A 26418-nucleotide genomic window follows, 5' to 3' on the forward strand; every position below is an offset into this window, starting at 1 on the left:
GCTGTTATGGAGTGTTGGCCTGTCTGTGAGGTTGTGTTGTTGTTGATGTATTTATATCCTACTCCTGTGCGGTGCCGCCCATTACCACCGCATTTAGATGTGCCTTTCCCCGACTCTGTGCGCATTTCTGTGCATGCCTGTGCTTATGCGTGCATGCACTAAGCTCCCGCTCGCTCCTTTTTGTGCAACTTCCATCATGCATCTGCCTGTGTGCGTGTAAGAGTGAGAGAGAAAGTAAAGAAAGAGGCAGGATACAGATACAGCCTGCTTCAAGGGGGGCCTGACTTTACAAGGACAAAGTCAAAATGGGCCCATTCACAAGGCTGACATGCTGTGATTTGTATGTATAGTGGTGTGCAGCCTGCAGGGCACTAGCCCAGGGGCTATCACAGACACCCAGACCAGTACACCAGCAGGGGGAGGTGATGGAGGCGAATCGAGATTGTGTGTGTGTGTGTGTGTGTGTGTGTGTGTGTGTGTGTGTGTGTGTGTGTGTGTGTGTGTGTGTGTGTGTGTGTAGAGAAAGAAGGGTGTGTGATGGAAAAAAAAAGAAGCATCAACAGACTGTCAATCAAGCCCTAGCCACAGCTTGTCACTCCTCGATAGAGCTCATCCGGGGGAGAATGGGAGTCCCTGGGACCCCGAGAGGAGAAAGGAGCAGGTGCTGGAGGGAGGGCGGAGGCAGCAGGGAGGAGGTGACTGTCTGCCTGTCTCAGTGACTCAAGCTTGATTTGATATTTGATACCGAGCATGTGGCATTTGAATGCAAATCTATTTTGATTGTCTCACCGTCTGATAGGGTTAAAAGGAATCTATAGGGGATATGCATGCGTGCATGTGTATCAGAGGGCCGGCTGGAGACATTCACATGCACAATATAAAAAAGAGAATTATTCAGATGGATTATATTACTGACCATTTTGCCTGCATCAAGCAATCCCCCGTCTGCTCTCAAAGTGATATACAGATATTTAATAGAATAAATTCAAAAGGTAAAAAGGTCAGAGGTCACACAAATGGGCCATGTAGTCATCATCGCCTCCTTGATGTTATAGCAGAACTGAAAAAACTCAACTGTGTGCACACACATGATGTGCACATGTACATCTGAAAATCTGAGCCCGTGCAGGATAATTATTTTTCCTGTATGCACGTGGAGGATTGTGTTTAAAAGCAAGCATGCCAAGTAGGTAGACAGACGGACAGATAGATCGATGGATAAAGTCGGTATTACTGCAGTATGGAAATCTGAGGCTCAGTTCCCCTCCCAATTAGAGTAGTGACTTCTGAAATGCCATAATACCCATTAATTAGCAGGCTGCTATTTTCTCAGTGATTTGGCTAATTAGTCTGCGAGGCTCTACACTATCTGGACCATTATTATTGGGCTGAAGCCATGCAAGCACACTCGCGTGCACGCCCGCGTTCAAGTTGGTGCACAAACACGAGCGTACTCACCATGTACCTTACAACTGGAAGCACAGTCGAGACTAATTTAAGTGGCATCATTATTTGCTTGCGGGACAGCATGAAAGAGTTTCAGCTGAAGAATGGTTTGATGAAGACAGACACACACACACACACACACACAAACATGCACATTGCCCTCATCGTTAGCTATATGGTCTTCGTACATGGTACTGATACTGGCAAAAGCCCATCCTACTGTTAGAAACATAAGGAAAGCTTTTCAGCCCTCTGTAATGACTTGGCATGTATGTGTGTGTGAGAGAGAGTGTGTGTGCAGCTCTCTCTCTCTCTCTCTGCTTCGACAGTCCATCAGTGTCTCCCACCGGACAGACAGGCCACTGACACAGCACCACAAGGCCAGGAAACCTCTTCAATCACTCCCTCACTTTTCCTTCTCTGTCAGGCAGCAGAAAGACGTGATTGATCTGTTGTTTCATCACCACCATGATAAAAGAAAGAAGTTGCTCTTCTTTCAGTGTGTGTGTTTGTGTGTGGCATCCACCTTCTTAAAACTTTATTAATCATCTTCATCAATAACACAGCCCTAACATTGGTCATCTTATACTTCGCATGTGTGTATGTACGTGTGTTTGAGCGCACGTGTGAATGTATGCTCGCACCCCTTGCAGCCCGGTGAACTTCATAAGTGTCCCATCACCACTTTAATCAAATTACTTATGAACCAAAATTGACAGTTTTCATTAATTATAAAGGATTATTCTAATTGCAATTCAAATTTATTCATTTAGAACAGACGGCATTCAGTAATGTTTCAGGAAATTTGCATATTAAATGGAGAGGGTAGGCGATTAGCTATGCTAATGTATGCATGATTCCTTATTTTGTGATTGGTGGGCCATATGTAGCAGGCTGGGGGTGTGCAGGTGAGGAGTCTAGAAGGAGCTGTAATATGTTTGATAAACACAGAAGGATGCAAGGCCAAAACATACACGTGCACACGTATTTGCACACACACACACACACACACACACACACACACACACACACACACACACACACACACACACACACACACACACACACACATCTGTGTTCAGTATCAGTCTCCCTCCGTCACACACTCTTTCTCTGTCTTGCATTTTCTCGGTCTCACCCCGCTCCCTGTTTCCACATTCCTCCCTCAAGACCCATTGGAGGAAACAACTTTTCACCCGAGAACAAACACGGCACACTAATTATGTTTCTGATTTCTGATCCTGCTGCATTTAGAAACATAACCTTGAGCCTGTGTACAGTCACAGTCACAGTTATGATTTAATGTGGTGTTTAAATGGAACAAAAAGAAAGAACTTTTGCGAGCGGCACATTCATCCCCACAATGTATGGGGCCGGTCCAGGGTTGACACAGTGCTCTTTATCAAGCTATATATAGTCGATGCATTATGCATTAAGTTTAACATGTGCTTAAATCAACAGTATTCAATATGAATGCATCAGTCTTTAAGTAAGGCAGAGGGGAGAACAGTTAAGGTAAATGACTGCACGGGGAGGTACACAAAGCAGGCTGAAGGGCCCGGTCTCACACACACGCACACACACACACGTGCGCGCATGCATGCATGCGGTCACACACACCCTTCGGCTGTGTGGCGGTGTCAACCCAGGCTGATGACAGGGCCATTATTCACTGGTCAGTCCCACGAGGGCAAGGTTTGGGCTGGACAGCGTAGCAACGCGTCCCAGCATGGCAGGACAGCGGTGAGGTGAGAGGGACCAGGACCCTTCATTACTCCCGTGGTTGGGGGCCTGGAGCCTCTCTTTCTCTCTTTGTCTCTGTCGCCATCAGATTAATGGGCCAGGCCCGACAGAGGAAGTGTTTCAATCAGTGCCGCCTGCCAAGATTGTCCATCACCTAGACAGCCTGCTATTCATCATGGCTTTGATACACAGACGCACATACACACACACATGCACAGATGTTTATTTGGTTGCATTTTTCTGTGGGTGGTTGTGGCGTAAAGCCAGCCCACAGGTAGCGATCTTATCCGGCTACAAGTTGTCGAACCGGGCGCTCTTTTCTCCGTCATCAGGAAGGCTCTCATTTCCTTGTGTCAAAGCGCTCGGCGCACAACTTCTCAGCTGAATTTTGAATGATCTTTTTCGGATGAAATGGATGAAACACAATTGGTTAAGTGTCTCTGGGACTTCTGTCCCCAAGCTGGGACTTGAGCTCCGGATCCAGGGGGAAGCGAGGAGAGATCTTTCCCCAAGCAGAGCCTCTCCCCAAGCGGCAAAGGCACAGCGTGGATCCCCCCACGCTCCCTGACCCGTCGTCTCCCTCCTCCTGGGTCCATTTGTTCTGAGAAATATTTAACGACAGGGCAAATTCAACCGGCATGACGTGCACACACATCGAGCAGATAAAGAGGAGGATGGGACGATGCGTGGAGTGAGCTCGAAATGAATTTTTCAGCGCAGTGAGATGTTCTATTTGAATAAATCATGACACTTAAGATAGACATGAGGGCAGTATAGAGGTGCCCACCACTACTTTGAGGAGTAGCACTCCAAAGGAATGAAGTGCGTGTGCGTGTTTGGGAACGAGACAGAGAAAAATGGCCTCTCTTTGTCCATTTACTTCAAAGTTTTTGTGTTCAGTATTATTTTTTTTACATATTTAGTTAAATATTTTCTCTTTTTAGTCAAGTCACATCACTTTATCTTGCACCAGGTGTTTCTGTCACTGTCTATCTAAAGTGGGCCATTGCAGACTATTACAGGCTGGTGTCCGAGACTGAGGGCCAGGCCCAGAGACAGACCTGGTTCTGGATTATTAATGTCCCCCCAACCCCGTGGAGCCAGGCCGCCTCTTCCACCCAGTGCCACCCCCCCTTCCTCTGCACTACACCCCTGGGGTCAGCCTGCATGGCTCCTGGTGCAAGGCCCCCCTCATAAATCTCCCTAAATTAGTGTGTGTATGTGTGCACGCGCGTGCGTGTGTGTGCCTCCATGCTTAAACATATACTGCAGGCAGGGAGACAGGTCACCACAAAAACAAGCCAGTCAGGCTCTCGGTTGAAGTGTCAGTGATGCATGGCGGAAAGAGTGCAAGAAAGAGTTGCAGAGGAAAGAAAGAAAATGAGAAATGAAACACGAGGGGAGGAAAAGAAAATATACAAAACAGGAGTTGAAGAAGATATTTGATTCCGTGAGAGCGCCGGACTTCGCTTTTAGTTTGGTCGCCTATTTATTGCTCCTTTAATATTTTTTTCTTGTTTTTTTGTGCTGTAACATTATATTTGCTTACAAATATTTACACTTAATTTGAATCTGCCTCTGACTTCATTAGGATTGATTTCCTGAGCAAATCTTAATGCTTAATTGCTGAAGTGCAGGAACTTCCATCCTTCTACCTGCCTAGATTAGTTCAACATGTCCCACGGTGGTAACAGGCATGGGGAAGTGCTGTTGTGTCACTTAGTTAACCCCGGAGACAAATGGCTCCCCTCCGGAGCACAGTGAATTACACACCTCATGAAGCATATTAGGAGCCAGACACAGGGGCTTTTCTTCTGGAGATGATCTGTACAGCAGAAATGGATGGAGGGAGAGGAGAGGGCTGAGTTATGGTATCACCCGCAGCCATTTTTACAGCGCATCAGCATCAGAACAAAACAGAGAGAGAGAGCGAGAGAGCAGCATGAGGAGGGGTGAGGGAGAAAGAAATGGCAGAGAGATGTCCAACAAAAGGTGGAAAAGATAAATAAACCAAAGCTGCGGAGGAAGATAAAAAACCCAGAGTTCCAAAGTTATCTGTGTTAGATTTGACAAGGAAAACAACTCTTTACCTCATTTGTGGCTAATGTGGCAAAATTATTAGAAAATATAACAGCATTGTCCCTCGGAGGCTTCATTGCTGTTAGCTAATCACTTAGACAATCTTTATCACCACAGTAATAATATTTAGATGCTACAGGGATTACTTAAAAGTTGTGTTATAATTGCTTTTCCTTGTTTTGTTTTTTATGGGCAGAGGGTGAGTTTGTGTTTAATTGCTCCAAAGTGACAAATAATGCCCCTTATGATATGATGAAAGTGTGAGATCATTAAATTACTACGCCGACTGGCTGCGTGTGTTTATTCGTTCAGGGTTTTTTTTTTCTGCTTTTACAAATTTATGCCATGAGGCTTCAAGAGGCCAAGCAGTTATTTTCACAAATTCACTTCCACAGCCATTTCTAGATTTGGAGGGGGGGTAATTACATGAAAGCAAAATGGTTTTATTTCATTTAATCCAGCCGGCGCAGCAATTTGCACTGGTAATATTTGTAGCTGTGGAGTCTGCACAGTAAAACAGCTGAAAACCACAAGAGTTTCAAATACAAACAAGGTAGAGGGAGGCTGTAATCGAAGCACGACCGTGCGCGGGAGACAAGGGTGCGTGTAAAGCAACTGAAAATTGATGTCTTCAGAGAAGATGCTGTTTTATTTTTACATTTACTATGTGTAAGACTTAAAAAACATCATATGCTGGCCTGAGGAATATAAATACAGAAGTAAGGAGGCAAAATCCCCAAACACACACACAAATAAGTTGTCAGGTTATCCAAGTGCTTTTCGGCGTTCAGCTTATTCGTTTCATTATTTTCTATAAATCTTATACAACTACATTCCCCTACGTCTCCCTATAGTAAAAAAAAGTAAAGAATTAAAGATACTGACTTTGGTAGGACTGACTCTGTAGGTCCTGAGCCTGATAAGATGTAATGTGACCATGATTATTTTGCTTGGTGTTCCCATTTTCTTGGACCAAACTACTCTCACACGCCGCCATGTGCATGGAGAGAGTGAGAAGCAACAATTGTTAAACATCAAATGGGTCCCCTATTGATCAAAAGCAAAGAAAACAGTATAATAGGGAGCTGAATCGAGCAAATGAGAGAATTACAGGCTATCTGTCCATATTTACCGGTCAGCTGTCAATCAGATTATCCATAAATCCGTATGGTAATCTCCTTGCTAATGCATATCCACCCCCCACTCCTACAGCACACACCCACACTCTGTTGATCCATGTAAATGTGTGCCAGTGGTGATTCCAGTCCCCTCGGCTCTCCCTGGGAGACGAGATGGAGCACAGAGGAACCAGCTCGCTGCAGTTTTGTAATGTTTCCACACGGCTGACTCGAGACACCTTAAGTCATGTAAATAATGAATCAGATGATGCGCGGTTGTGGGAGATCCGCATGCTGACATATAGAGCAGCATATGAGGCGTGCTGACTTTCTCTCGCTGTGTTTCAGGAGCAACCCAACCCCCTCCTCCAAACTCTAATATTTAACCCTCTGATTTGGTCACCTCTGACTCGGCTGACCCTAACTTTTCTCCTTCCACTTATCCATCATCTATCTGTCATGAATAGCGGAGCAAGAGGAGGAGGAGGAGGGCAGTTGAAGAAAGCGTAGAATCGATGAATTAAACAGGAGGCGCAGCTAGGAAGGTGGAGTATGTTGGACAAGTGGAGGTAGGCCACAGCTGTCTGTGAGGCTGCTCCCTGACCTCGAGGAGACAAGAAAGTTGGGAGACCCTCAGTCTGTGGGGTCTAACAGCCACTGTAAAAAAAAAGGGGGGGGGGGACTCCATCTCTCTGCTTCATGAATTATTGAGATATTGGCCTACAGCTTCTAAAATATACAGGAGGGTGGTCTGTCTCTCCTTTCAGATTTCACATACTGTCTACTCGTCTCTCTGTCTATGTTTCTATCAGTTTCTCCTCTCACTTTCTGCCTCCTCTGTTTTTTCCCCTCTTTTTCTCCCATCCCCTTCTCATTTCGATTTGGCCGCTCGAGCCAGCGAGACTGTAAATCAGAGCACAAACAAAGCCAAAGAATAAAACAGAGCATCAGAGAAAGACAGTTTGTTATTGAGAGCATATAAGAGTCTTTTTTTCTTCTTCTTCTTTTGCTTCAAGAGGAGCATCTACCACTAACCAGCTGTCACGCATTTAAAAGTTGTCAGGGATAAATTCACGAGTTCTTGTGTTACATCAGATGCTTATAATGCACACAGCAGTAGGCTGGCCCTTGGAATGAGACATAACTCCAGCTTGTCCATTTATCTTCTTTGCTCCTTTCTCTCTCTCTTTTTTTTTCGTATCCCTAGATGAAGCAATTGTCCAAGGCACGCTGCTACTTACAGTGTTTCTCTTGACATGTTTCTGTATGTGTGTCTGTGTGTGCCCGCACGTGTGTGTGTGATGCGCTCACTAGTGCATGATTATATCTGAGGCGGTTGGCTCCAAACGCGCTGCCCAGTGCAGAATCCTAGCCATAACAAATGAACAGAGGGGAGAAAATAAGACATATGAAAGAAAAGCTGAGCAAAGGAGTGATTCTCTCACTGGCTGGTCGAGATCTGTATTGTAAGCAGTTTCAGCTGTCAGCACTTCTTTGAGCTACCTCAAAGGGAAGTGGGGGGGGGGATTGGGGGCGGGGGGGGGGGGGGGGGGTCGGTGGTGGTGGTGGCGTGTGTTGTAGTTTCATTTTTCCCCTTTTGAGGGTTCCTGTTTATTTGTACACGGCGCTGTTTATTTTCGCGGCTCATTTGATTTTGGTGTTTTTTGTGTGTTTTCGTTGTTGTTGTTGTTTTTTAAGACAGACAGACAGCGCAGAAGGGAGAGTGACGAGACGTACAGTGGTGTAGGTTCAGTTAAAGAAGAAGTTGTCAGGCTTCGAGCCTTGAGGTGGGGCTAGGGAATAAATTGTCAGCCATCCCCCTTCCTGCTTTTCAGCCCACCCCCACAACTCTCCCCTTTACTCCTCCGACCCTCCCTCTCTCCCCCGTTCTCCTTCCCCTCCCTCCCTCCTTCATTAAGTATTGATGCGGGTAGCCATACTTGCCATCTCAGCCTATTAATAATGCATGGCAGGTGCTGTTGATGTGGTCTCTCACACTGAGATTGAGAGAGGCAGGAATGACAACACTATGCTGCAGAGTAGCTACAGCACAACCTCCGTCACACAGCTGTGCAGCTGTGGGGGGGGGGGGGGGGGGGGGGGGGTTCTGCGTCTGCCCTGGTGAGTTTATGGCAAGCTGTGACAGCAGCTCCAAGAGATGGATATACAAGGTAGCATCTTACTCAATATCCCGGAGCTGTTTTTACATAGAAAAGTGCCTTTGTCATAAACAACTGATGGATGATGGTGGGATAGTGTATGAGCCTTGTCTGCCACTGCTCTTTTATTTGTTTTATTTGTGTTGTGTGTTTTATTGAAGGGAGCTCGCACTGTTTCAGTGACTCACAGGTGCTGTTGCAACAGCTCATTCGGTTCTCTTGCTGTTTGTTTCTCTTGCACGTGCAGGTTCTTCCTCAAGTTCTTCCTGAAGTGTAACCAGAACTGCCTGAAGAATGCAGGGAACCCTCGAGACATGAGGCGTTTTCAGGTGATACATAACTGTCTGAATGCCTAGCTCAGTGTTTATAGTGGACAGGAGTAACACTTCTGTCTGTTTCTTCTTCTTCTTCTTTCTTTTAAGGCTACACACACAACCACAGCAGAATCTCCTTCCCTTCAAAGAATAACAGAAAGAATTCAAAAGATCTCTTTCTAGTAAAAATGTCCAGAAGCCACAGAGCATAAATGTTCGAAAGTTACAAAAGAATTAATAAACAAATGTCCTGAGGACTCAGAGAAAAGCATCACAACAAAAGAACGTTCAGTTCTAAACCCACATATGAAAACGCCACAAACAAAGCTGCAAAATGCCTCATGAAACGATAAGTAGATGTGAACCCGTTAGGAATGATAAACCCAGCTTTCTATTTGAAAGCTCTTCAAAGCATCTTTCTGCTCTTTGCTTTGACAACTCTACAGGTTTGGATGACTCCTACTGCTCTCACAGCTTTGTTTTTGGTGGCAGCCACTGGCTCCTTTAAGGGAAAAAGCTCTGAGAATCCACTGTGCACACACTTCCTGTTCCTTCTGGAAGAAAGGCTCGCCACTGGCAGCCATCTTGGCAACAAATTTGGTGGTTATTTTGAAGCCCCTCTCTAAGTGAATGAGGAAATAGCAATAACTTTAATTGCAAAGGGACATAAGTGTTGCATGTGTAGAATCACCAGTGAATCAGAATCGATTTTTAAAAGTTTTCCTAACAAGTTACACTTTAACTCTTCATGTTATAATAAAAATACAAAATACTTTGCACGTGCATTTGTGCATCTAAACTGGCTAATAGATGTCCAGATGTGAACAACCCCCATATATGCATTCAAGGAATTCTCCTATGAATTTCTATTACGGATCATTGGTGTCATGTGTCCAGTGCAGAGAGCTGCTGGCAAAGGTAGAGAGGTATTTAGCAGCTAAAGAGCACGCCATTTCTCTCAGAGGTTGGTGGAGACCAAACCATAGCTAAAAGGAGAGTGCTCCACATCTACAGGATGTGTAAGTAGGCAAATGTAGGCTATGGTTTGCTAATACATCACCAACACATACTGTGTGTTCCCAGCTATTTTCTTAAGTGACCAAAGTGGGTTTTTTTTTTTACTAAACAAGCACCACAGATATGGTAAAGCAAGCAAAATAATGTCAAATTAACCCCTCTGGGACAACAAATAATAGAAGTAAAACTTAAAAAGTGTAAAACATACTGTTCATAAAAAAAACAAGTCCTAAAAGCCATGAACGTGTGAGACTATACGAATAAATATTATAATGTAAATAGGAGTATTTGTTAAACGTAGGTTAAAGATTATGTAATGTGTGTAAGCGTGTGTGCGTGTGGGTGGGAGTGAATCTCAGGGTACACGTATGTATAGCGCAGGTGACTGGCAGGTCATGTGAAAGTAAGATATTGCTGTCATTCATTAGACAGGAAGGAGCAGTAGGGTCATATAAGTTTATACTTCTTCCTACTCACGTTCAAGCATAAAACTTGACTTACTTATATACAGATGATTAATATATTTGGGTTTTTTAATATTCATACATGTCAGTTGTGCTTTATTCTTTTACATGTTTAAAATAAATGTATATACTTTACAAAAATAGTGATTCATATGTTAAAACCCATTTATTCCTAGAAAATATATCAACCAGTCTTCATGAAGTGTTTGGTAAATTGTAGATATAACAAAAGAAGTATAAACATGTTTACTTCAGTGTGAAAGTAAGTTAATCCACATAGCATTTTGCAAGAACTCCTAATGCTTGTCCGGCGTAATCACGACAGCGTTCAATTACTGAAGATTTGTAAGCAGCCACAACAGGGTGCTGGTTGTTGTTTTTAACACCTTGTTTCTCACTTTCTTTTGGTTTTCCTTTTTCTCAGGTGGTTGTGTCGACTACGGTGAGCGTGGAGGGTCACGTTCTGGCCGTCTCCGACAACATGTTTGTGCACAATAACTCAAAACACGGGCGCCGAGCTCGGAGGCTGGACCCGTCAGAAGGAACGCCATCCTACCTGGAACACGGTATTTAAAGCGAGAACAAAACACCTCGGCTCTCTTCCCCATCTTTCTTTGTCTCCTTCACTTTATTTCTCTCTCTATGACTCCACTCCTCTCCCTCCCTCTCTCAACCCCTTCCCCCCTGTCTGGCTCCACACTCAACCCTTCCTCTGTCTCCCACTCCACTCCCCTCCAACCTCCTTTCTTTCTTATCTCTCTCCTGTTTCCTCCTGGATTCTCACTTTCCTCTCTTGTAGGGTTTCTAACTCGAGCTAAGAGAGGAGTGAGTGGTAGCTAGTGAGTCTCTTGTCTCTCCCTTGTGGCTTGCTCCCCTCAGGTCTCTGCCTCTGGGCCTTCTACTCTGCCTCGCATAAGCACTATGTGTCTTATGAGGTCTGTTCTGCTTAAAGCCAACACTGGCTTTATTTCCTCGGAGACCTGCTTTTATCCTCCAGCCCTCCATCACTCCCCATCCCTCAGGTTTTCAAACACACCCATACACATACTGAAAAGCCCCTTGCACACACATACATACACACCCCCGCATGCACAGTCAAACCCAAACCTTTAATACTTCATAATGACATGTGCACATGATTTAGGAGCCTGCACTGATTCCCAAGTCCCTAATCCAGTTATTTTCTCATTTCGATTTCCCAGACATTGAATAAGAGAAACATATTTTTTTTTCTTTGAGGAAAGTCAACCTCAGGGATGATAATGACAAAAAAATAAGCGGGGATTTACATGATGGCCTATAGTAGATTGCATTAAGATTGAATGTTATGGTTAAGTCTTTCTAATGACTATTCTCCAGAGGCAAGGTGGACCACTTGTCCCTGCGACTGGTCTCACAGATGATTAGAAAAGTTCACAAAGATGAGACATATTGGAGACGTCAGCGAGGCTTGGATCTTGCACATAAAGAAGAGTCCACACAGGACACCAACAGATGTTTCTCGTGTTATAGAGATTTGTTTGGGAATTTCTTCCCCTCTGATTTTCAGTTTTCCCGGTGATGGGAGTTAAAAAGGAGGAACAAGAGGAGTAAAAGGAACAGAACAGGTTACAGGGAGAAATGTAAATGTGATGAAAGAATGGGGGGAAAGTGCCCAACAGTGTAAAGAATAGAGAAATAATTTTTTTCATTAAAAAGAGGACAGTAGTTTCCCATTCCCCCCACCCCCCCACCCCCTTTCTGGTGTGGGTTCAGTTTGTGTGCAGGATGCGCAACTTTGGGGCCCATTTCAGGCGGTAATAGATGAGCAGTGCATAGAGTTGAACAGATGGCACCGAGGAACACCCCAAAGTATAATCCTATCACATGGATTCACGTTCCACCATCTGGTTAATCCACACACACACAGATACACACATAAACACACACATGCACATCGAGCGCACATAATATCAGCGGCTGTGAAAAGGAGGCATCTTAGGCCATGATTACGGCCACAGATTGCTGCTTGGTGAACGCTGATCTCTGCAGGCGTATCGGGGGGCTAAATATCATTCCAGCTTGTTGGGGAGGATCAACAGAACAGGGAGTCAGGCAAAGAGCAAAGGCTAGGCTGCAGGGAAAAAAGTCAGCCTAGTCTAAAGTGGATTATGCCGCTTTACAGAATTACAGCATGTCTGACAAGCTGCATATCTGTTAAGGAGAGGAGATTTAGCTTGTATAAACATGTATTTTCCCAATGCTGTTCTTTTCTTCAATCACACCCAGCAATCATAACACCAAGAGATAAGGTCAAAAAGCACACTGAATGGCAGTTATTGAAAATGCTGTTTATTGTTGTGGTCCCACGTACTTTGTCCCATAAGATGCGAAGAATATGCTTAGAAGGAAAACACTGGGAGCTTAGAAAAACCCATTACAAATGTACCGGGCAGAAGCTGGAAGGAGTCCATGTGGTCGTGCTCTGAGACACTGGCTACTACACAGATATATGAAACAGGCAGCTGAGCAAGAGCTAAGTGTTTGGCTAATGAAGGCAGTGTATTCAGAGGGCAGAGCTACTGTTGGCTCTGCTGTGTTCCCCGGTCGCATGGCCTTTGATCAGACACTGAGCACACCTGACATTTACACGCCCGCACGCTTTGCCACGTGTCATAAAACAAGTGCACTGCCGCTACCCTCACACGCGGGGCAGGGGTGATGTTTAATAACAGGGCGAATATAATCACTCTGATTAGTATTCCTCACTCGCCCCCCGACCCCTGGGAGAGAGCCGATAGGTGATATATGTGTATGTGTGTGCGCATGTGTGTTAAAGAGAGGGAGAGATGGAAAGTAGAGAGGACTATGCATGCTGCCAATAGCAAAAGACCTTCTAGGCTTTCATTAGGATAGCAGTTAATCTGTTATATATATTTTTTCTTTTTTTTCCAGCAACCCCCAGCATCAAAGCCATCAGCCCTAGTGAAGGCTGGACCACAGGGGGCGCAACAGTCATCATCATCGGGGACAACTTCTTTGACGGCCTACAGGTCATCTTTGGGACAATGCTGGTCTGGAGTGAGGTTAGTCACAATTTAGTCATATTTGTGTTGTTTTGTTTGTTTTATTTTTATTGGCTTGGTACACTTCTTATATAGCCAGTGTGGGCAAACAGTCTTTTAAATGCTTCATTTGGGAACCATTATTTTTACATTAGATTAAATACATAATTGTGATTTAAAAGTGCCAAAAAAAACTTGTAACACTGTAGCATCACACTTTTGATAATGTTGTAATTATTTTATGGACAAATAATATAATCAGATAAACCCTTGTTACCCACACTGCATGAAATCACTATTACTAAACAGAGAGCAACCATCTGCAAATAGCCTTATTTAAATTCCACCAAAACTACATCAAATGTTGAAAATGAGGCATGTTAAGTTGTTTCCAGCATATGGAAAAGCTGGGCAAATACATAAATAAAAATCACCTGGAGGAAAACATGGATCAGTGTGTGACGCTGTTGTCGGATAAAAACCAGAACCCTTAAAAAACGATTTTCCTTTATTTGAACAGAACAAAGCATATGTCGTTGTTGAGTCATGTTCAGCAGTGCTGATCATCTGAAGTCCTGCATCAAGCGAGAACAGGACAACATTTGGCTTTCACAACTACTCGGTTCCCAAACACTTGCATCGTGTTGTTAAAAGAAAAGGTGATGCAACACATTGGTAAACATGTCCCTATCCCAACTTTTCTAAAACGTGTTGCTGGTGTTAAAAAAATCTAAAATTTGAGATTTTTTTTCAACAAAGCAAAGTAAATCCTTTTAGTTCCAACAAATCATATCACATGTTTATGCAATTCCTACATTATTATAGGGTTTAAATGAATGGGAAAGCACAGCATTCTGTTTTTGTTTGCATTTCACACAAAGTACCAGCATTTTTGGAAATGCTTTTTAATTGAAATCGCAGTCATGATTAATAAATGATACTATAAGAAATAACTGTTTGCAGGGCTATAAATGCATATTAGAAATACTTAACAATCTCAATAGAAGCCTATTGTTGCATTTCTCTCTGTCAGCTCTCACTTCTGTCATATTGCTATTCACCTCTCTTCCTGTCTTTTAATACGTTGCTATCTTCCGTCTTGAAATATATTCACATCGTACAGTATGAATCCCTTTGTAAGGAGCATCTGCTACATGACTAAAATGTAAATGGAGTCTATGTGTGAAATTGAAGGTCAGTGAGCAGTGCAGCTAAACAGCTTTCTCTTTAGTAAAGGAATAATTCTATAAAAAGCTCCTATATTATCTCGCTGAGAGGTGAGTGGGGCCAAACAATGCTAGAATGAAAGCCTAGCTAAGTGAGCAATGAAAAGGACAGCTAGAACAACACACACACAGATGCACACATACATGCGCACATACACAAAGCGCTGGCAGCAGCAGTGATAGCTTTTGAGCACTGCTAGTTTTGAGTGCTCGTTCACTACAGCGTGCAGGAAACAAGCACTCAGCGAGGTCTCATCTGTGTTTTGTCTTGTTACCGTTTTCCTTCAAAGACCCTTCAGCGTGAACACACGTGCGTGGCGAGCGGGCTCATCAGCTGCACTAAGTGAGCCTGTTTAAGACACAATTGTGCTTTAATGTGACTAACGGCAGCTTCAGCTGACAGACACGGAGACAGGGGCAGGCGCATTATACATTAACTCGCATTGTTCAATAGGCGTACGCAGAGGAAAAGTGTGTTTTATTCATAAACAGATAACTGCTTTTGAACCCCTCTTACAGAGTCCATGTCAGCACCGATAACCATCCCAAGCCTCACAGTGACATTGCCTTAGGCTACGAGGCCACCTGAGGGCTCGTAGCCAAGCGCATCATTTTCAGGCCGATTATACAAAGAAAAAAAGTCAAAGCTGCAGAGGAAAGGTCCGAGATGAGCCGAGAATACCCCCACCCCCACCGGTGCACATGTTTAGATATGAAGTATCATCACATTAATCTGCCTGGCCTTTCTACTTTTCCTGTAGCTCATCACCCCCCATGCCATCCGCGTCCAGACTCCACCCAGACACATCCCCGGGGTGGTGGAAGTCACACTCTCCTACAAATCCAAACAGTTCTGCAAAGGCACACCTGGACGCTTCATCTACACAGGTACCTTTACACTAACATTTACCAATCTGCTGGCTTTTCTCCCAGTTTCTCTCAATTCTACATACAACTCATGTAGAAGAAATTGACAGCTATAAGCACATCAAAATCTTCACACGCTGACTTTAAGTTTTATAAAAATCTCACTTTATTGTTATATATATATATATATATATATATATATATATATATATATATATATATATATATATATATATATATATATATATATATATATATATATATATATATATATATATATATCTGTATTCCTAAAGTTTTGTTTCTGGTGAAAAATGTGCATGCTAAGCAACTTAAAATTCAATAACAGAACTCAATAATTCAGTGGAAAAAGCCTGCTGATCAGAGGAGGAAAAGCATTTGCCCTCTTTTATGAAGCAGGTGAAGGTCAGGAGGAGGATTAACCTTTTGATTGGTGGGATTATTGAGAATTGACCCTGTCGAAGACGCGATTCAGAAAGGAAGAGGTCCGTGTGGAGTGTGTGATATTTATTTATTTATTTACTTTATTTTTTTGATGGTCAGCACAGGGGCATGAATAGCTCGAGTGTTACATCAGAGCACGCTGGTGCAGAGTGAAAAAGGCGCCGCGAGAAGAGCGGCACAGAGAGAGTGAATGTGAAGCTGTGATTAACCAATGCAAGGCCACAGGTCCTCTGGGAGACTGTGAATCACATAAATCTGTCTGTAATCTCAACCACTGATAGACTTAGGCCGTAAGCCCCGGCTGGAATTACCAACATTTGACAAAATCACAATTGAGAGAAAGCGCGCGTGCGTCACATTGCTAGCGTTTCCTGCATCTTGTGTGTTCCTATGCGTCACAGCTATGACTGTGTTTTGTGTTCTTGTGGGGAAGACTGCAATAGGATGCCTGTGTTTGTTTGCACGTAAGTGTGAACATAGTCCAAGCGCACACATGCACGCTGACAAGTAACTGCATTACTAAGACACAGGGCAGATGGGTGGGCAGCCTTTGCCATGCCAGAGCTGTCCAACAGCCCACACTCTGCCAAACCCATAGAGCTATGCGTGTGTGTGTTTGTATAAGTGTGTGTAGGTGTGCATATGTGTATACGCAGCCTTTTAATGTGCCAGACATGTGGCAACCGCTTGCATAAACGCCCTATCGCTTCCTAGTCCTCCAATCTTTCACCTTGTCACATTCACTTATTCAAAACTCGGCTTCTTTGAACAAATTCATTCTTTCCCCGCTTTCTGTCCCTCCATGCTCGGCTTCCGTGGAGGCGCATAGAAGAATCTCAACAGGTGAGAGGTAGCAAGAGGTCATCCGCTGGGTGCCGAGCGCATGCGCCACGGTGCCGCGTGCCAAGAGCTGGCGGTGACAGAGTCAAGTGTGTCGAGGCACAGACCCCAGTTCTACTTTTCACACACTTCATTCCAGCCACCCCCGTGGGCAATTGTACGTCTCAAATATAGGTTTTTGTCATTTTACTTTCTCCCAGTGAGGAGGAAACCTGCTCACATTTAGCGGCGGGAAAAAAGAAAAAAAAAGAAGGGGAGGATGAGCAGGGCATTTGGAGCAGAAAAGCAATCGATGTGAGTGGAGAGAGAGAGAGGTGGATGAGAAAGAGGAGAGAGGAGAAAGATGGGAGCGAGGGATGGAGGATTACCATGGGCCATGTTGCCCTCCTGGGTCTGTTTGGCACCAGTTTGAGCCCAGTTGCCAGTGGGTACTAATCATGGAGGATTGGCAGCGCTGCGTGGCAGCTGGCAGCCGGCACATACACACACATCAACACATCCCCACACTCACAGACATGCATATACTCCTATATTACATGTGCATGCGCGATCACACACACATGCACGCTCTGAATTACATTGGGGACAGCTGGCATTGCTAATCAACTTCTGCTGAGGAGAGGAAAGCGAGCAGCTCACAGACCTAATTAAGTCAACACATACCCGATACTGCTGCTACTGCTGCTTTGCAAACATACCCGACACACACACACAAACCTACCCACATAGCCCTACCTATAGGTTTATCCCCTCCGCCCTTCTCTGCATCATTATCGATACTCTAGAACCAGCCACCACCAAAATGAAAAAAAAAGAAGAGACGAGAACTTTTGGTGCAGAGAAAATTCGAAGAGAAGCTATTACAGTAATGTGTCCTCTGCCGTCTCTAAGGACTCCTGTGCCATTAGACTTCAGAAAGCTCCAATTAGACTCATCAAAGGCAATTAAGCTATCCACTGATAAGAATAGAAGAATGTTTTTTTTAATTCCCTGCTCTTCCTCTGTCTTTTTATCCCCTTATCCCCCTTCTGTTCCTCTCTCTGCCCTCTGCCTTACCCACCTTTGGGGCTGAGAGCTTTCCCTAATCTCCCTCACTTTCCTCTGCTCTCTCTCCCTCTCTCTCATTATCAGGTCAACCCCCCCACCCCCCCTGTACAAATGCATCTCCATGTTTGGTTGTGTATCACCTTTTACTAGATTGCTGTCTTTGTAACATTCATCAAGGAAGCTCTCTCTTTTCTTTTTGCCATGCAACATAAAATGATAATACCCAACCAGTGCGGCCTATGTGTGTGTACCTGTACTCATGTGTGTGTGTTTGTGCGACACAAGGATGCCGGCCATAGATTGGGGGAGTTGATGAATCACCCTTGTCGTTCAAAAGGCAATCCCTCCCTCCTCAGTATGCAGCCTTGTCTGCTTAGTGCTTCCACTACAGCTTCTGCTGATATTAAAAGGCTCTGCTGGCTCACATTAAGGCTGGCACCGCGCACGGTGACACGCATCCGCGCACGCACAAACATTAGGGGTAGTTTTTCAGCGCTCAGTGCAGATTAGGTGTGTAGGAAACATCACTCAGTTGCGGCAAAGAGGCGCGGGAACAGTGAGGGGGGGAGAAAAGACAAAAGTCAAGAGCAGAATTTAAACCAGCTGCTGCTGACATCTCTCTCCGTCTCTGCACGCCTGCCTGTGTGTTCCAAATTAGTTTTAGGACTGTCAGTTGTCTCTCATTTTATACAGTGCAGACACTGTATTGTAAAAGTGTGACACAGGTAAGTGCTGCAAACAAGAGTCTGCAGTTTAAAGTTAGTGCTAGCTCTAATTAAACTGTCCCGAACTGTGGTGAAATCTGCTGGTGATGCACACTGAGAAGCACTGCTTTAATTACAAATCACCAGAGTGCTTTAAATTCCTAAGTATATGTGATCCTGGTTGTGTTGATATCATAATTTTGGAGACGCGTGCATGATAATCAGCGGGAAAATCTCCCGCACATGTTGCTGCATAAACAAACTTAACATTAACATAGACAGACGTAGTCTACATTCATATACACACGTGGATCGCCGCACGCATGAGCACGTTCGCACATCACACAGATGCACGAATGTGACACGAAGTCATCTGGCAATAAAAGTGGGGTGCAGCCACGAGCTGGTCAATTACTTGTCTTGCTCCTGTTTGTGAATGCTGTCTTTTATTGAGCCTGGGCGGGATGCCTGCTGTTGATTAAAACGGCTGGTCTACAGCTGGAGACAAGGCCAGCTGAGATAGCTGCATACATTCCCGTTTACGGCACGCAGTCTTAACTGCGAGGAAATTCACACCTCTATTTGAGATTGAGATTAATTTTCTGCACCATGTGGCTTGTCTTGCCTCTTTAGCATGCTCCGTTCTTATTACGGGAGCATCTGCTCCATGATGATGATGTAAATGAATTTCGAATGTAGATTATTTTGTTCCCCGCCGAAATGAGCGGCGCTCACCGGAGGAAATGATTTCTCGTGTTTTCTTATATCTTAATTCAAGCGCACACTTTTCATCTGGATTTTTCAGAATTTGCATTCTCCCAGCGAGAAGCCATGCTGTCAGGTATTGTTAACTGTCGACATGCACTTCTTTTTTTTTTTTGCAACAGATAATTAGAGCTTAGGTTGTAGTAGTATCCACACCTCCATTGATTTGTAGAATCTCTCTGCACACACACACACACACAAACACACATTCTTTCCCTCCTTCCAGCCCTCTCTCAGGCTCAGCCTCTCCTCTCCTTTAGGAGCAAAAAGCTCTACTCATCTGTTTTCTGTGTATGAATTTCCAGCCATGCATTAGTCTCCCTGACATGTTCAAGCGTTGCTTTATTTAGCTTGTCGGATTCTGCAAATAAACGCAATCTCAGGGTTTATGGAAAAATGGATAAAAATTAGATTGTAAGGTATTGATCTGGATTGTGAGTAGTTGGTGGGGGTGCTGTGCGTGTATGTGTGAGAGAGGTGGTGTTGGAGGTGGGGGGACGGGGAGCTCTCATGTGTGTGTGTGTGTGTGTGTGTGTGAAGAGGGTGGGGCGTGGTGGGGGTGAGCAGAAATGAAGCCGTAATTCAGGGCTATTGAACCCCCTGCCACTGGCGGCATCGATCGCCAGGCAGCGGTTATGAGATCACACCTGAGCACTGGAGACTGCAGAGGGGAGGGAAGGACGGGGGGGAGCTGTGCGGGCAGGGGTGGGGGGAGACGAGGGAAGGGGGAGACGAAGGAGTAAGGAGCGAGGAGGAGAGAGAGAGAAACAGAAGGTTGTGATATGATCAGCTCCTTACCCGCTGTCTGAGGGCCTGTTAAGGTGTTAACATCAAGCCTCAGAGCCAATTACCTAACCCTGCAAGTACACTACCCACTCACCTCCTCACACTCACAGTGTTGTGACACAGAAGGAGAAGAAGACAGGGCAACTGGACACTGGCTGTTGTTCTCCCCTCCTCCTGCTCTGTGTTTCCAGGACAACTCCACTCTTCTGACCTCTCAATTATCCCTGATCCCCCCCCCCCTCCCCACTCGACCTTCTACTCTTTGCACCCCAAACATCCATCCGAAACCCCCACCCACCCACCCCTTCGTACACACTCCCCCTGCGGCTCTGTGGGTTATTATAGTGAAATATGAAGCGATGTGGATTCTAGGCTTCATGAAATTTCCATGAGCATTGATCTGATCTGATGTGGGTGATTGCTAGGTGAATCCCTCCAGTCCAGAGCTGTTGCTCATCTATTCATTTATTTATGGCAGTTATGTTTTACTGGCTTTGATTTGCTCTTCTGGAGAGCGACAGCTAAGGATTATAAATATACCTGAATAGGAGAGTGTGCTTGGAATCCTGGAGGGCAGCAGCGCACCACTCCTCTTTCCAACTTGGAAAGTTGTTTTTTCTTTTTTTTTCTTCTTCTAGCATTAATTCTTGGTGTAAAATGTGAGATATTGAGCATGGATATAAGGGCATAAAAAAAATAAGACAATCCCCAAAGAGGCACAGGCAGATAGTTAGTGATGTGCTTTGTCCCCCACATACTCGTCTTCTGGTTTATGGTCCTTGAAAACGAGCAGAGACAATATCACTTCCTCTCTCAATTACCAAAATTGTCTCTTTATTTGTAATAGGGGTATCTATGTATGTCTTGGGTTTTTATGCTATTGTTCACTCGAGGCTCATTTGGCACATTGTGGGGAACTGATAAAAAATTCATCATAAAAACAAAAGCCTCTGAGACGAAAGAGAGGATGTTGTCGGAACAATCCCTTCCTCAGACTGAAGGCCTAATCCAGGGCAAATCCTCCTTAAAGCTTTAGAGAGATCAGAGAATAGGGAAGTAATGTCAAATATTTGTCCTCGGAAATAATTCATACTTTATTTGTTGCATGTGATCGCCTCATTGTTTTGGCTTATTTTATCAGCAAACCAGCTGGCCCTGTAATGTGTGTCATTCTCTGTAAGCTGAGCCAGCCTCTGGCATCTCTACTTCGACTTTTCCATCTCTTTGCTGTCTTTGCTTCTAGCTATTCACCTTTCCTTTCATTCACTCTTATGGATCGCTGGAACACTCCACTGGGAGAGCTGTCCAAATACATTTGTGTTGCCAAAACAGAGCATCACCCATTCTCGCTCCCGCACGCTGTTTTTTTCGGTCCGTGTGTTTGAGCGGGCGGGCTCAGGAGGAGCCGTGGTGAAGTCACTGGAGGTCCAGCAGGACAGCTTGTACTCATAGCCTCTAGGGGCCTTTTTTCTGGGGGCCGCCTAGTCAGCCTGGCTGCTCAGATGTGAGGCGAGCAGGGCATCAGCCCCCAGGAAACGTCCAAGCTGCGACCCACAGGGGAAACAGACGGACGGCACAGACGCATACAGGCGATTCTCACGTGCAATGGCGCCTTTTCTTTTTCTTCCATACAAGCGCACATTTACTGTTTCAAACTCTGTCCGGAAGCAGCGTCTTAAAGGCTGTAGCGCAGGAAAGTTGTCAAGACTGTGCCCTGACTCCCCGAGGCAGCCCGCAAAGACAGGAGAGGGAGAGACAGTACATTAGGAATGAATTATGTGGAGAGAGCACTTATCCAACAATCCTCCTCTGAAGTGTTTGTACTATAAGCCTCAGATCTTCATTGTATTTATTCTAATGTTTAAATATTCATGGTAAACCTTCTCATATTCAATTACCGAAGCACGACCACAGCATGCAGAGAGTGCTTTCTCCCTGCTGCCTGGATGATCTGACTGTGTGTGTGTGTGTGTGTGTGTGTGTGTGTGTGTGTGTGTGTGTGTGTGTGTGTGTGTGTGTGTGTGTGTGTGTGTGTGTGTGTGTGTGTGTGTGCGTGCGCGCATGTGTGTGTTTAGCTTGTTCCCTGGAGCGATCAAGCCTTTGTTATATTGGAACCAAGCTCTGTAATTGCTTATATTAGTCGCTGATCAACGCAAGACCACAGGACACACACACACATTCACTTTCCCTGATTCCTGACAGTCTTTTTATTAACCACCAAAGCGGGCGACAGAGAGAGATTCATTACATCACAGGCAAACAAAGACACACACCAGACCTAATAGAGAAAACCCACATTTTTCAGCGTGGTTAGTTTAATGTTGAAATATTCATGGATTCAGTTATGTCTGCTGTCACTTGCTTCTCCCGCCGTACCTTCTCTGGTGCTTTTGAACATTAGGTGTTTTCATCATTAAGGATCAAGCTGTAAATGTTTTTTTTCTCTCTCTGCCTGCTTCCCTCCACTTCCTGCTCAGCGCTGAACGAGCCAACCATAGACTACGGCTTCCAGAGGTTACAGAAGGTCATTCCCAGACACCCTGGAGATCAAGAGAGATTACCTAAGGTACAGTGCCTCTGCTCCTCTCATGTGTCTGCTCACACTAGTTGCCAAGCACAATAAATTCACAAGAATCTGTCTTGGTAACACTGGTACAAAGATGTATTGAAAACCTCTTGAGTTTCATAGTACGTAGGATATACATGGCACAAGGACAGCATGACCTCTTAGACAGAGGAACAAACCATGCGCTATAGACAGTAGGCCATACATGACACTATGCACTATGCACATAAACATTTAACCACATGTTCATGGTCATTTTCTGTTCAAACAAACACTTTATTTGTGCAATGAATGCACAAGCGACTCTATTCATCCTTCCACTGAGTATAAGGTCATTTGGACTGGCAAAGTGGGAAGAGGAAAGGGGATAGATGGAGAGAGGAAAAGAGAGGGAGAGAGAGAGAGAGAGAGGAAAGGAGGTTGAGGGGAGAGAGAGAGGAAGAGAGAGGCAGAAGCAGGTTAGGTGATCCATCATAGCTGTCCAGTCTTACCTCCTGCTGGGTCAGTGGATCGAAGTCAACCCCGGGTGGACTTTATTACTTCCAACACACACACTTATCCACAATGCAGCACACACACACACACAGAAATGCACACAGACTTCTCTATGCCTTCATGTGCACGCACACACACACTCAGTGGAGGGAAGTCACCACCAGGCAGAGATGGAGAGCACAGGTAGATGCAGAAGGAAGATAGAGAAATCACTTGTCCTCACTGTGTGTCATGTCTGGTGGGTACAAGAGTTGTCCCGGTGAGTTCTGGTCTTTAGCCTATCAACCCCCCGTATCTCTCCAAATATCTTTGTATCCATCCATCTCTTTTCCTCTCCTCCTCTTTCTCCCTCGCTTGGCGGTGTCTCTTTCACTTCTAAATGAACAGCGGTAGCTGGCAGGCCTGGTTGTTCATTTCAGCTCTATTGATTTGTGCCTTTATTGAGGTAATAACAGTTTGTTGACCACGCTTCTCTCTCAACTGTTGGCCTCAATCATTAGAGAGGGGCAGGAGAGGGGCATATGCTGGCAACTTCTTGAGCTACAAATGTCCATTCAAAGCTACCTTGGCACAAGCCTCTGTGTGGCTGTTCTTTGGTGGGTCTTTAAACTAGATTCAACTGACTGGGACTATAATATATTCCAATATATTGGCACTTTGACGAACCCGCCCCACCCCCAATACACATACAGCGTGCAGAGAATAGGCAGGATATATACCAACCCCTGTTCTATCTCTGTATGTTGCGATAATGATCCAGTGATCCAGCTGAAAACAGCCCCATACTGTGCTGTAGAATAGTCAGGCAGTCAGACTGAGCGGGGACTGCTGGGTAGCCAGACTGCAGGGTGTTTAGCTAAGGCTGCGGTGTGGCTGGGGGTCTGGGGCTGGCTAATGAGTGACCGCCCTGCCAGACGAGGCCAGGCTCTGCTCTGGATCAGGTTCCCCTTCCTGTTGACGTCTCTGTGGGCCTGACTTTACGGGAAGAGACCCTGCGCCCAGGAAATGGTCTCCCCTTACAGCAGCAGGGCTAGGGAGGCAGCATGGCGCTAACCACATTTATCTGTTTATCAGAATGACTCTGGAGCGCTGCCTAATCGCGTTTAGCTACTGGACAGATCCCTTCGCTAACGAGAGACTGATAGGTACAGACAGGGCACAGGAGCATGAGAGAGTGATTAAAGGGGGGGGGCAAGTGAAAGTAGTTCGGAGGCTCAGGTGAGGGGAGAGTGAATTATAAATGAGGAGATGCACGCACATAATAGACCTAAGGAGAACGAGCAGAATGGCTGGTGCAGAGAGGGGCAAAAAAAAAATTAAATAAAGAGACTGATGTTGCACGAGTGCTCCCGGAACACCGTTACACTCCAACTGCAGATCTGTTCATGTCCTAATGCCTCGCACTTCCTTCATTTCCCCTCCTCCCCGCTTTCTTTCCTCCTCCTCCTCTCTTTTTCCTTCATCCATCCATCTAACTATCTAGCAATCCCTGGGAGGCATGGGGCGTCGAGGAAAAGCAGAGAGAAGGAAGCGAGGAGCAGTGCATACATACTAAAGAACCACTTACCTTCCTAGGCCTCTACATCTCTCAATCACCTCAAACAGGCCTCCTTTCTGGTCTCCCCTCTTCCCAGCTCTCACCCTCCTCCTCCCCTCGCCTCCTTTTCTGCCTCCCCCAGATAGTGCTAGTAATGGGAGGTTAACACAGAGGCAGCGCTCCCATTATTGAGTGAATTTAGCACCTCGGACAGCGCTCTACAATCTTTATTGCTTTGCTGACCCTCTCGTCATGTCCTGGGCGTGCTCGACAGCCTCCACATGTGCATGGCTGCGTGTGCGGTTACACTCGTGTGTGTTTGCGTGTGTGTGCAATATGAGGTCTGATTGAAAGGCGGCGTGTCACGGAACAGAGAGCACACATGCTCCGGGGCTTGTTCACAGCGAGGGATACACTCAGGAGAGTATAACGCACAGCGTGAGTGTGCGCGAGTGGAAGAGAAAGAAACGAGGAGAAGGTTGGAGGGAAGGGGGCTGCAATTTTCTGGTTGTCGCGCCTCCAGCATATATCCTGGCCCCGGCACATTAACTTTTAAAAAGGGTTTTGTAGGACTGTAGGTGTCGACATCACACACACACACACACACACACACACACACACACACACACACACACACACACACACATATATATATAAAGACTGCCTGGAGTCACACACTCACACACTCAGGGAGGAAAAAAGAATAGAGACAGAGAGAGGAGGGAAAGGGTTGTAAGCGGTGGAAAATGAGTGCGGAGAAGCTGCGTTAGGATAAATGTTTGATGTGGGAAATTCCACTCGGCGGTTTTCACCTGAGCAATGATGTTCTACATTTATCACACAAAGTGGATACAGGGCTATTCACTCGGATCATTACCAGGGTTAATACAGGGCAGGAGACGGGTGTGTCCCGGCTGACGAGGAGAGTTGTATAGCCGTCAACCTGATGATATGTTGTGTTAAATGAGATTGATGCGTGATCATGTGCGGCGGGTTCGTGATCCATCAGCGACAGAGGAGAGAGAGAGAGTGAGAAGATGTGGAAGATAGTTGACTGATAGAGAGATATAGGCTCATGTTTTATTCACAGATAACAGTATCTTCCCTCTGCTCTCCCAAACTGCCCAGCTAGTAACAAAGTGCTGGGATGGGCCCATTTCTCTTCCTCTCCCTTCCTCTGTCTACCCCTTTCCTCTCCCTCACACTCTCTCTGTTCTGCATTCACAGCATAATGCAAGGAGTGAAATGTAATAAAAGTGACTGAACTCTTTGAGCCGCCACACTTGTGATCAATCCCCCTTCCTCTGTCTGCGCTTGATTGCAGGAGGTGATTTTAAAGAGAGCGGCAGATCTGGTGGAGGCCTTGTACGGGATGCCTCACAATAACCAGGTAAACTCTCTCTTACACACACACACACACAGACAAAAACACAAACAGCAATATCTCTTATTAGACATTATTATTTGTTTGTGGTTCGGGCCAAGTGGCAGCATCAAAGGCGCTTATCTCTGCTGGCGATGTAGCACCCTGCCGTGTTCGCGCAAGATCTGGGACCCACAAACATGCACGCTAGACTATGTTAGAGCTTTTTGGGGTGGAGATGAGATTAGAGGGAATGCAGAAGGCAGTTGAAGAGGAGGAGTGGCATTAAGGCTTGAGTCTGAAGGAGGAAGAATGGAAACCCAAAACAGGGAGGAAGAGGCAGGCTAAAGATCTGATGTGTCTGTTTAATGAG

The 26418-nt window shown here is 45.3% G+C and overlaps 1 protein-coding gene across 5 annotated transcripts in view; it reads left to right on the plus strand.

The window, feature by feature from the left end:
- LOC308408878 (transcription factor COE1) overlaps positions 1 to 26418 on the plus strand; it is a 55721-nt gene that overhangs the window by 20866 nt on the left and 8437 nt on the right. For all 5 annotated transcript variants that reach the window (XM_080901312.1, XM_080901309.1, XM_080901308.1 and 2 more), the window contains exons 7-12: positions 8793 to 8874; positions 10765 to 10906; positions 13275 to 13405; positions 15372 to 15498; positions 22562 to 22650; positions 26007 to 26072. In XM_080901312.1, coding sequence (XP_080757438.1) covers positions 8793 to 8874; positions 10765 to 10906; positions 13275 to 13405; positions 15372 to 15498; positions 22562 to 22650; positions 26007 to 26072 — 637 coding nt within the window. The remainder of the gene's footprint in view (positions 1 to 8792; positions 8875 to 10764; positions 10907 to 13274; positions 13406 to 15371; positions 15499 to 22561; positions 22651 to 26006; positions 26073 to 26418) is intronic.

This window comes from Rhamphochromis sp. 'chilingali', assembly GCF_963969265.1.
Source record: "Rhamphochromis sp. 'chilingali' genome assembly, chromosome: 13".
NCBI lineage: Eukaryota > Metazoa > Chordata > Actinopteri > Cichliformes > Cichlidae > Rhamphochromis > Rhamphochromis sp. 'chilingali'.